The following is an 11,556-nucleotide window of genomic DNA, read 5'->3' as shown; positions in this document are numbered from 1 at the left end:
TTTAATTATTTGTATGACATGTTATAAAATATTTTAGAGATATCATTATAGGTTGAAAATACAACATTACAATTGTTCTATAGAATTGAGCTTTAGGAGAAACATACACTATTATATCAGTATATATATATATAAATTTACATAATTATTAATTTATGATATTATTGGGACCATATTTTATAAGGAGATTTCGAAAAAATTATTATCTTATTATCTTATCGAATAGTGTTAATTTTTACACTGGCCCGACTTGGGACCAGCAAAATTTATTAATTTATAGTGTTTATTAATTTATAGAGTATTAATTTATAGAGGTTTTACTGTAATAAGTTTCCCTTGTGCACATGCTACACACGTGAGATGTTTAGGGATAACTTTCCTCTCTTTAAGAGTGTACCCATTAGAATTCTTTATAAGCTTACGCATCATGTTAGAACCCGGATGGCCAAGCCGGTCATGCCATAAAGTGAATTGTTCATTGAACATTTTATTCATTGCCAAGTTAGCCTTTATCATATCAATCTTAGCATGATATAAACCAGTGGCTAGTGCAGGTATAGCCTCTAGGACTTTCTTATGTCCTTGGGTGATTTCTGTAATATATAGAAACTCTTTGTTTACTTCACCCTTTGTCTCAACATGGAAACCATTCAAACGAATGTTCTTAAAGCTCAATAAGCTTCTCTTAGAGCTGGGTGAATACAAGGCATCACTTATTTCAAGATGTGTGCCATTAGGTAGCAAAATATTAGCCTGGCCGTAGCCTTCAATTAGGCTTGCTATACCCGCAATTGTACTAACATTGGCACTTTTCATAATGAGATTAATAAAATATCTCTTGTCTTTCAAAATTGTGTGGCTGGATCCACTATCCACCACAAGTATGTTCTTGTCCTCATCCATTTCTAATATAAACAAGAATTTATGTTTTAAATTTTAAAGTAATAAAACAACCAATTTATATTGAAGGAAATAAATAATTTAAATTTAAACCAAAATAATTATCCAAATAATAATCCAATCAAATGCAAAACATAAACCACAAAATTAAATCAAAACAACATTTGAGTTTAATTATCCTCTCCTAAACAATCGGAGGTTTCATAATCCAATAGGTCATCCTTCTCATGGTCGAAATCACCTTCACCATCGAGATGAACCAAATTAGCTTATGGATTTTTCTTTAGACTCTCTTGATAGAGATCAACAAGATGCTTAGGAGTTCTGCAAGTTTTAATCCAATGGTTCTTCATACCACATCTATGGTAAGTGGACTTGGTCTTATGTTGCGGTTTAAATTGCCCGCAGCCTCTACCTCGACCACGGCCGAAGCCGAATCGGTTTCCACAGCCTTGACCACCAAAATTGCGTCCTTGATAGGTCCCACGACCAGGACCACCACGTCCACCCCATCCACGGCCACGGCCATACTTGTCCCTATGGACATAGTTAGACTCCTTAGTCTCCTTTGGCTCTTTAGGCTCTTGAGGGTTTTTCGATGCCATGTCCACCTTGTGAGCTTCTGGCAATGGAGTTGTACCAGGAGGTCTCAATGCACTATTCATCATTAATAGCTCATTGTTCTGCTCAACAAGTAGCAAACAAGAGATAAGGTCCGCATAAGTCTTAAACCCCTTTTCACAATATTGTTGTTGAAGCAGTATGTTATTAGAGTGAAAGGTAGAGAATGCCTTCTCTAGCAGATCCTTCTCAGTAACCTCAGTACCACATAACCTCAAAATCGACACTATCTTAAATAGTGTTGAATTATAATCATCCACGGATTTAAAATCCTGAATCCTTAGGTTTTCCAATCGAATTGAGCCTTTGGTAGGAGCACCGTCTTTTGGTGTCCATATCTGCTTTTCAGCTCTGTCCAAAGGTCAAGAGGATCTTCAATGGTGAGGTACTGGTCCTTGAGACTCTCAGCAAGGTGGTGGCGTATATGCCTAACCGCGCTATACTTGTCCTTTTCAGAACAGTCAGAATCTTCCTCAATGCACTCGCATAAATCCTTTGATTTCAGATGGATCTTAGTGTCCAAAGCCCATCGCAAGTAGTTGTCTCTAGAAACATTAAGGGCAGCATAGGAGAGGTTGTTGAGCTTTGCCATCTCCATAATACAGAACAAAACATTCGTTTAGCATGCGGTATTTAAGACCGAACCATGCAACAATTTAGGACATGCAGTATTTGAGACTGAACCATGCCAATCACTTAGGGCCATGCGGTATTTGAGACCAATCCATGCCTTAATTTTACACTCAAATTTTGTGGCTTATGTATGCATGCAAAGACAACAATCCTAGATAGATACTAGCATGCAAAGATTTCCTTTTTCTTAACATTGGATAACAACAAAGTTTTAGGAAATATTTCTTAAACCTTTAAGATAATGATTATAATTGATTTAGAAGTTATCCAGATTTATTTTCATGCAAACACATAATAATTTCCGATTTTAAATTCTTAGTTTTAGGGTTTGATTAAACAAACAATCTTAATCGGTTTTAATCCTTAGAACAATTAATTTAAATTTCTTCTATGAATTTCGAATTTAATAGTTTAGTTCTAGGGTTCTTATGCAACAAACAGTTAATCGAACAATCCTAAACTTTTAATCTTAAGCAATTCGGATTTTAGGGTTTAGTTCTAAGGTTCTTATGCATCAAGCAAACAATCAACACAATCGGATTTTAATTATATCATAAACAGTTTAATTGCAACCAATCTAAACAACTTATAACAACCGATTTTTTAAAAGTTTTAAAGTTATAGGGTTTAGGATTTCAAAGCATAAAAACTTGTTTGTTGATTGTTTACTTGTAGTTTTAGGGTTCCAATAAATTAAGAGATCAAGTTCGATTTATGGGTTCTAAGAAAGTTTGATCTTATTTACCTTCCACCGATTTGGGGTTGAACGGAATTGAACTGGGTGCTAAAGACCTCGGTTGTACCTTAAGCTGATCCACGAACCACGAACCTTGAACAAGTTATGAATGAAAGCTTGATCACGAACAGAAACCGGACCACGAACTAGGATTGATCACGAACTGGTCACGAACAGGAACCGATCACCGAGAGTTTTAGACTATCGCCGGGTTTGGACGAACAAGAGGTGAAAGCGGTGGCGGTTTAGGGTTTTAGGGTTTTCCCAGCTGGTGTTAGAGCTTCGTGTTGATAACGTGTTGTAAACTTAGAGAAAACTCGAAAGAAGTTTTCTCTTCTTCTTATTATTCAATCAATCAAATAGAGGTTACATATATATAATAAAAACAAAGCCTTAGTACAAAACCGACTAGGAATAGGAAATAGGTAATGGGCATTCGCCCATGTGTCGTACACACCAAAACATGTAATTGGCCGGTTATGGAAGTGCACTCCAAGTGTTTTACAACATAAACAGCTATAGTTCCTTCCTATTGAAGAGAAGAAGACACTTTTGCCTTTATTTAGTGCTGCCCTAAGTTCGTAGTACATACATATCAACACACACACTAATAATTAAACATTAAAAAAATTATGAACTTTAAAATTTCCTTTTCTTTTTTTTTTACAATTTATTCAATTACTTTTTCATTATTAAGTACTAAATTCATATAAAACAATATATAGATTTTTCTTTTGAAACAATTATATTTACTTGACTTGATAAAAAAACTTGCAGTGATATAGTAATATTTATCATTTATCTTTCAGTATAACATAATCAATATGTTTGACTAAAATTATACTTTTATAATATAATATTAATTACTAATTAATACTACAATTTAGCTATTCACTAAAGAAGTTTTTATTCAAAGCATTCATTGAATTTGTTTTCTTTCCCATTTTTTCAATCTATGTGGAAAACAATCTTAAATGGAAAACAATCTTAAATGGGGGAAAAATCTAATATTAGCTAATCAATCATTCTCTCCTAACTCTTGACTTCCCTCTCTCTCTCTCCAATGCCTTCAAGTCAGTTTCTTTACTCATTCAACAGTTTCTCTTCTTATTCTTCTTCCTCTGCTTAGACCAAACCCTCAAGAAATAATAAAAAAAAACTCTCTCAAGAATGGCAAACAAAGCAAGAACAAGATGGGTTCTTCCTTACAAGTCCAAAAACGTCGAAGACAGTTACTCTCTTGGTCAAGTCCTCGGACAAGGCCAATTCGGAACCACTTTCCTCTGTACCCATAAACAGACAGGTCAAAAGCTCGCCTGCAAAACCATACCCAAAAGGAAGCTCCTTTGCCAAGATGATTACGACGACGTTTTGAGGGAGATCCAGATAATGCATCACCTGTCTGAATACCCAAACGTTGTCCGTATAGAAAGTGCTTACGAGGACTCCAAAAGCGTTCACCTTGTGATGGAGCTCTGTGAAGGTGGTGAGTTGTTTGATAGAATCGTCAAGAGAGGTCATTACAGTGAGAGAGAAGCTGCTAAGCTTATCAAGACTATTGTTGGGGTTGTTGAGGCTTGTCACTCTCTTGGGGTTGTACATAGAGATCTTAAGCCTGAGAATTTCTTGTTCACTTCTTCTGATGAAGATGCTTCTCTTAAATCTACCGACTTTGGCCTCTCTGTTTTCTGCAAACCAGGTTTCCAATTTGTTCTTATTCTTTCTCTAATTTTGTTCCATGATTGTGTTGGTGATGTTTATGACTTATGAGTTACTTGATGATGTTTAACATTTGATTACTGCATTAGTTAGGTGAATCACTCTCTACTGTTTTGATTTATGGATGAAGCATCAGAACTTGATGTTTTAGTGATAGAACGCAATGAACCGTTGCTTAAGATCCCATCTTTTTAGTGCTGTGACTGTGAGTTTGTGTGTTTTGTGCTTTCAGTTGAGTTAGTTTGATATGGAGCTTTAATTTTGGGGACACAAATGTTTGTTTTTTAGGGGAAACGTTTTCGGAACTAGTTGGTAGCGCTTACTATGTGGCACCTGAAGTTTTACATAAGCATTACGGTCCTGAATGTGATGTATGGAGCGCTGGAGTTATCCTCTACATTCTCTTATGTGGTTTTCCTCCTTTTTGGGCTGGTAGATTTCTAATGCCTTCTTCTTTCTTTATAAATGCAACGTTCCTATCATGTGCTTGCTTGCTACTGCTGTCTCATGTGTCTTTACTTTTGTATCCAGAAAGTGAAATAGGGATCTTCAGAAAGATTTTACAAGGAAAGCTTGACTTTGAGACCAATCCTTGGCCTAGTATTTCAGAGAGTGCCAAAGATCTTATCAAGAAAATGCTCGAGAGCAATCCAAAAAAGAGGCTAACTGCTCATCAAGTGTTGTGTAAGTTGTCATGCCTGCAAAAGTAAATGATGTTTTTTTCTTTTTTCTTGCAAGCTGATTCAAACGATCTTTTCTTCAGGTCACCCTTGGATTGTGGATGATAAGGTTGCTCCAGATAAACCTTTGGACTGCGCAGTAGTGACCCGCCTGAAAAAGTTCTCTGCAATGAACAAACTTAAGAAGATGGCTTTACGAGTCATTGCAGAGAGACTATCTGAGGAAGAAATCAGTGGACTTAAAGAGCTGTTCAAGATGATAGACACAGATAAAAGCGGGACTATCACATTTGAAGAGTTAAAAGACAGTATGAGACGTGTTGGATCAGAGCTTATGGAATCTGAGATCCAGGAACTCTTGCGTGCAGTAAACTCTCACAACTCCTTTCTTATTAACTTTCACGTTTTGCATCTTTGTTTTTGCTGAATCTAATATCCAATATCGTCTTATTTGTGTGTGTGTCTGTGTTAGGCTGATGTTGATGAAAGTGGAACAATCGACTATGGAGAGTTCTTAGCTGCAACAATCCACTTGAACAAGCTGGAGAGAGAGGAGAATCTAGTGGCTGCATTCTCTTTCTTTGACAAAGATGCAAGTGGGTACATTACAATCGACGAGCTTCAACAGGCGTGGAAGGAGTTTGGTATAAAGGATTCAAATCTTAATGAAATGATCAAAGACATTGATCAAGACAATGTGAGTAGTACACAAAAGATCTTCACTGTTTCTTTGATGAAGGAGCTATGGAACAAATGTTTATGGTAGCTAGTTGCTATTGTTGATTTTGTAGGATGGACAAATAGACTATGGGGAGTTTGTGGCAATGATGAGGAAAGGGAATGGCAATGTAGGTGGGATTGGTCGGAGAACTATGAGGAACAGTCTCAACTTTGGAACTGCTCTTCCTCCGGAGTCAAAGAATGTCTAAATTTTTCATTTTAGTGAAGTATTATTCTAGAGACTTCTGTAGCAAAACATTTGATGTGATAGAACTTGCTGTTTCTGCTTTCATCTAATTCTGCTTTTAACAAGTCTTTTGTGGCGAGTAAGTATTTGGAATAATGAATCCTCTTAACAGTTTGAAGCTAGTTCTCTCGTGAAAATGTTTGTTTCTTTATGGCAATACAAAAGGGGTTGTTTTATAATGTGTCTTAAAACTTGACAGTAAAATTCAACAAAACTTCCAAAAGTGAAAAAAAACAGAGAAATTAAGAAACTATAACTTGACACTGTTATAATAAAAATTGGTCTAGAAAGTGTAACCAGAAGATATTAGTTTGTTTTCTTGTCTTCTTCTTCTTTCTCTGTGATCAACTTCTTCTCTGCTGTTTCATCCTCACCTCCAAAACCGAACTCGTTAACACGTGTCTTGTCCACAGGGTAAACCCACCTTTGGTATAAGTATATCAAGAATATCACATCTGAAAAACACACATTATACATCCATAAGAAAGGCCTGTTTCTTAAATCTGAATCCAATTAGAGAGGAATTTGATGGATATAACTCACCATCACGGAATACAGAGAGTCGATGTAGGATCGGCATTTTGATGACAAAGGCAAAGAGATCGTCAATAATGGTGTTGAGGAACTTGTAAGTCATCTGTCTCCATGGTAAATGTGCCACTGATTTTAGCTTATAGTTGATGAATAGCTGAGGACACATCATGATGAATCCTGCAAAACACACAACCCCAAAGTCAAAACAATTTTACAATGAGTGGTTATCAACAGATTTTTTTGAGAATGGTCAAGGCTATTTACCGAACATGTAGACACAGCTTGTTAGTGAAGACAGGATCCAAGAATACCAGCTCTTGTGGCGTTCATAAGCGAGAGAATATATGGATAAGCCAATGACAAGGAGGAGGAGCACATAGGATAAGAATTTGATGGCAATGTCATCATACTCCTTGGTTTTATTGCTTGAATAGGATTCACGATCGTGGAACCTCAACCTTGGAATCATTCCACTACGATCAACCTGTTAAGTTTAAATGTTAGACAAGGTTTCTATGTAAAGCAACGACATCAGAAAATGAATACTACACATTGCAAGTACCTCTATGCGCATGGCTTTCCCTATTTTCCAGAATTCAATGCAGACACCAACTCCAGAACTAGCCAGTATCATCCATGAGGTGTCGTTGTCAAGCAGGTAGAGGAAGATGACAAACTGACAGATAAAGTTCAGTACAACAGACTTTGCAGACAATCCTTCCATCGATTTGTTTTTATTCCAAAATTGGATATCTGAACGGTAGCAGCAAAAGATAAGTAAAATTCAACAATATTTCCTACAATCTCAAGGAAAGATTTGGGTCTTACTAACCATTTTTGAATGCCAGGAAGTCGAACACTGAATGAAGCATCGAAACAAACATCGTGATACCCAAAAGATAGGGGTTTCCTTCCAAAAACACCCTCTGTAATAAATAAATGATACAACAAAAGAACATATACAATCAGCTCCAAGGAGAAACCAACCACCTACAATGAAGTGGATAGAAGATGCTGATTGACTATAAAAAGCCATATTTACCTTTAGTTCGTCAGATTCACCGTCAAGCATGCTTCCATAGCTACGCTGCATCTGGAAAGACTGATCAACTTGCTGAAACAGTTGCCACTTCATCATGCTTATGGGGCTTATTTCCAGATTAAGTGGTAGTTCTGAGACTGTTGCATTGACTGGAATGAACTTGTCCCTTAGCAGCCAAAACTCATTGAAGTAAACTGTAGGATAGTAATTTCCTGTAGTAGGTTCTACCAGTAGGTCTGCAAATCTAAAGTTAAGTACAGCATATAACAAATTGGGCAAGTAGACAATCACAATGCCAAAATGAAAACCCTCTTATGAATTCCTATTCCACCTACCAAAAGAAAATCAAATAATGGAAAACAAGATTCTATTGTGCACCTTATACACATAAACAAAGTAAGAGACATGACACTACTTCTGACCATTTAAGGACCCAAGAACTTATCAACCTTTTTTAAAAAAGAAGTTTGATCCATCTTATGCCAAAAAGCTATGCAGCATTCACATGGATAGTGCCATCAAATGTTATAGAAAACATACGGAGAGAGAAAGAGTTGTGAAAAAATCCAAATAATTAATAAGCAGGTCACTCTTTTGTCAAAAGAAATTGAAGGATACGAGGAGCAATGTTTGGTGGTACACCATTCTGTGAATAGCTGTCATGAAAGTGAAAGCAGATATTAGTCTACCAGTATGGAGTCATATTAAATTCAATACTGACAGACAGTCAAAGAGAAAAGAGGCATACCATGCCATCATTTAGTTTCACGTACTACAGCTACTACTTATTTATGTTAATTATAATTTTCGTGAAGTAAGTCAAAATGTCTCCCCTGCCATTGCTTAAGGTTATACCCATATTTGATAAGTGTGAATAAGTGCCTATACTTTTCATTCTTCAAGACTGCTATTTATTTTCGACAAGCAGTAGAAAATCATATATACATCAACATAGAAAGTGAATCAACAATGATTATATCTCTGTTTCTAGAATTTCTATTTTTTTTTTATACTACACAAAATAACAAAACCAACTTACCGAGTAAAATCATCGACCAGGTTAATTGTGACATTCGGTTTCCAGAGGGAAACCCATTCCACAGGGACCTCTACCTTGAGATCCGATTTCTTATCACCAACATTCTGTGAAGTACGGCTGGCGTTAGTTCATTACACATCTATTGAACTCATTAACGTTCAAGAAAATACATAACTATATGTAAAGTTTCCTCAAAATAAAACTTTTACAGAGCCATACCTCAACTTCTGGTTCGGATTCATCATCGTCTTTGGGACTGCCCAAGAGACTCTTCTTCTTATTTTTCTTTTGCTTTGGAAAGTAAGTCGCCACAGCTGAAATAGTGAAAAGACAAGTCCAATTCAGCTATCACAGAAACCTAATCATCAAATCCTTGTCCAAAAAATATAGCTTTTAGATTAAAAAAAAAAAGGAAGTCTTACCATGAGTCCTGTTAAAACTATTAAGTGGTTGGTACTCAGGATCAGTGGGGTCAATGGGAAATCCAGATCGAGCAAAGAAGACATGAGCATACAGACTTCCATTATTCTGTAGCGTCTGCGAACAAAACAAAAATTGTAATTCAATTTAGCTTAGTAAGAGTAAGAGATACAAAAAGAAACCTAAACAGGGCAAGCAAGTGACTGAAACCTCAGATGGAGAATACGTCAGTGACTTGGTCCTAATACTCTCTGGTGTCCATACAGCATAAGGTATATTCGTCTCATGCCAATACAGAGCTTTATCATTGCCAAAGTCATTGAACTTCTCATGCTCTGACATATAAAACCACATATCCTGCATAAAGAAAAAAAACATTGCTTCCATTTAGACTCAAAGCTAAATTCATAAACAAAAAAATCAAATCTTTAAACCCTAATCCTCTAATCAAACAATGGGTTGTACGTATACACAACTAAAGCACACAGTAGAAAGATGTTCACAGAACAAACACTGCGTGTTACATACGATTTTGAAACAGAGCATATGAACTAGTCGTATGAAAATGAATCGAAGTCGTTCATTTAGAAAAGACAAAAAATTTACCAATGATTCGCCTTTGTGGAAGAGATTGGTCATGAGCTGAGATGGAGCAGAAGGATCAACAGGTTTCTGTTTAGGTGAAAAGAACTTGGAAGCAAAATACCAGAAGACGGCGATTCTAACGATTCCGGAAATCGTGGAACCAAATCCACGCTGCTGCTGTTGAGGCTGAGGACCGTCGGCGCCAGCCACTTCAGCCACCGCCGCCGTTTGTCCTGCCGGCGGGGCCATGTTTCACGATTTGGAGAAGAAGGATTTGGTTTGTTTTTTAGTTACGGCGGATCCAAAGCAGAGCTTGAGATGTGAATTCGCCTAAAGAAGATTTGTGTAAAGCAGAGATATTTATGGGATTCCCTTATTTAATTTTTGTATATAAAAAAATCTGAGAAAGAGATAGAAGAAAGATTAAACAAATACTGGTATGGTGGATGGAGTCGTGACGATGCTCTTCCAATACGATGCAAGTTAGAAGTGTTTTATGACACCACCACGTCTCTTTAGACCAAAACTATAATTGCATCTAAAGATCTCTGTCTTTTAGATACTTACTATTATTCCCCAAACTCTACGAAAATATTAATTTGTACCCTGTAACTCCGAATTAGGCTAAACGTGTGGTTCGGTTCGGCTGAATTTAGTTTTGTTTTATGTCTAAACGTTCATACTAAGGAGGAGACTTGGTTTTGTTACCAAAAACTTAATGGTTCCTTAAGATCCGTCTGGTAAAAATTGGAGAATAATAATAACAGTCTAGTATCTCCTTAAACTTTTAGTCCTATTAAGATGGAGTCTCTCTCAAATCTCCTATTTTCCGACATACGAAAAAACAAAGCAAGAAACTTAAGTCTTGTCTTTGTTTGTAGAGACCTGGTCTCAGTCATCTGCATTGTGAAGGCCATGCTTTTCCATGAGCTGTTCCAATGCTTCATCAAACTCTTTCTCCAGGTCAAGCATCTCCTCGTACTGCCTTTTCTTCATCTCTGCCATCTTCTTCTCTTGCTCTTTGATCAGCATCTCCCTCTCCTCCACAAACTCCTCCATCTCTTTCTCTTGAAACTCGATGAAGCTAGACACCTCCTCAGCTCTGCACAAATTATCCAAAAAACCAGAAGAATTTCAGTTACTCCTCCTGTACTTGGGAAACAAAAACGAAAGAGGGGTTATGTAATGTAAGCACGTATACCTCTTTCGGCAATCAGCGTTGCTAGAGGGATTCATATTCCTCTCCTGCTGGTCAACAACCTTAGCACGTTCCTGCTGCTGCAACATCTCGAAATTCTCCTCCTTTGCGTCTCTTTTCTCATGTATCTGTTTGATTGAATCTTGGAAGAACCGGTCTTGTGCATCCATCTTCAAACCACCACCGTTTTTTTAAGACAAAATCAATCAAAAAGGTGTATCAGTAGGTAATTTAAAAAAAATGTCAAGTTTGTAATTTCCAAGTAAAAAAATTTTAAAAAAACATACCTCTTCTCTGTTTTGTTCATGCTGCATCTTTGTTCTCTGTCTCACGATACGATTATCCTCTGCAGTTTTACGCAGCTTCTCGCTCATAATTTCCAGAGATTCCTCAAGCACCTTGGCGTGCCTGTTCTGTTTTGAAAGCTTGTTCTTAAAATAGTTCAGCTGCTGATTGTCCTCAGCAATCTGCCTCAGGTCCTT

At 36.8% G+C, this 11,556-nt stretch overlaps 3 protein-coding genes across 4 annotated transcripts in view; 1 reads left to right on the top strand and 2 right to left on the bottom strand.

The window, feature by feature from the left end:
• On the top strand, positions 4,061-6,367 carry LOC104736375 (calcium-dependent protein kinase 12). The gene is made up of 6 exons (XM_010456345.2): positions 4,061-4,589; positions 4,898-5,041; positions 5,141-5,293; positions 5,373-5,656; positions 5,762-5,986; positions 6,081-6,367. The coding sequence occupies exons 1-6, from the start codon at positions 4,061-4,063 to the stop codon at positions 6,216-6,218; spliced, it is 1,473 nt and encodes a 490-aa protein (XP_010454647.1). The 3' UTR covers positions 6,219-6,367.
• LOC104736376 (cleft lip and palate transmembrane protein 1 homolog) lies at positions 6,380-10,385 on the bottom strand. Of its 2 annotated transcripts, XM_010456347.2 has the most exons (13): positions 10,312-10,385; positions 9,898-10,206; positions 9,502-9,648; positions 9,294-9,408; positions 9,091-9,185; positions 8,872-8,975; positions 8,451-8,488; positions 7,833-8,068; positions 7,623-7,716; positions 7,353-7,543; positions 7,055-7,274; positions 6,800-6,967; positions 6,380-6,711 (listed from the first exon to the last, which is right to left on the bottom strand). In XM_010456347.2, exons 2-13 carry the CDS (start codon positions 10,123-10,125, stop codon positions 6,563-6,565), a joined length of 1,785 nt encoding a protein of 594 aa, XP_010454649.1. In that variant the 5' UTR covers positions 10,126-10,206; positions 10,312-10,385; the 3' UTR covers positions 6,380-6,562. The 2 variants fall into 2 exon arrangements, with proteins under 2 accessions (XP_010454649.1, XP_010454648.1); XM_010456346.1 differs by having other exon boundaries at positions 9,898-10,352.
• Positions 10,599-11,556, bottom strand: part of LOC104736374 (protein SUPPRESSOR OF GENE SILENCING 3) — a 4,701-nt gene continuing 3,743 nt past the window's right edge. Inside the window, exons 5-6 of the mRNA XM_010456344.2 lie at positions 11,078-11,244; positions 10,599-10,978 (exon numbers count right to left, since the gene is read on the bottom strand). Of these exons, the coding sequence (XP_010454646.1) occupies positions 10,768-10,978; positions 11,078-11,244 (378 nt within the window). The 3' untranslated portion in view covers positions 10,599-10,767. The remainder of the gene's footprint in view (positions 10,979-11,077; positions 11,245-11,556) is intronic.

This window comes from Camelina sativa, chromosome 13, assembly GCF_000633955.1.
Source record: "Camelina sativa cultivar DH55 chromosome 13, Cs, whole genome shotgun sequence".
Classification (NCBI taxonomy): Eukaryota; Viridiplantae; Streptophyta; class Magnoliopsida; order Brassicales; family Brassicaceae; genus Camelina; species Camelina sativa.
This window is presented reverse-complemented; position numbering and strand designations above follow the sequence as displayed.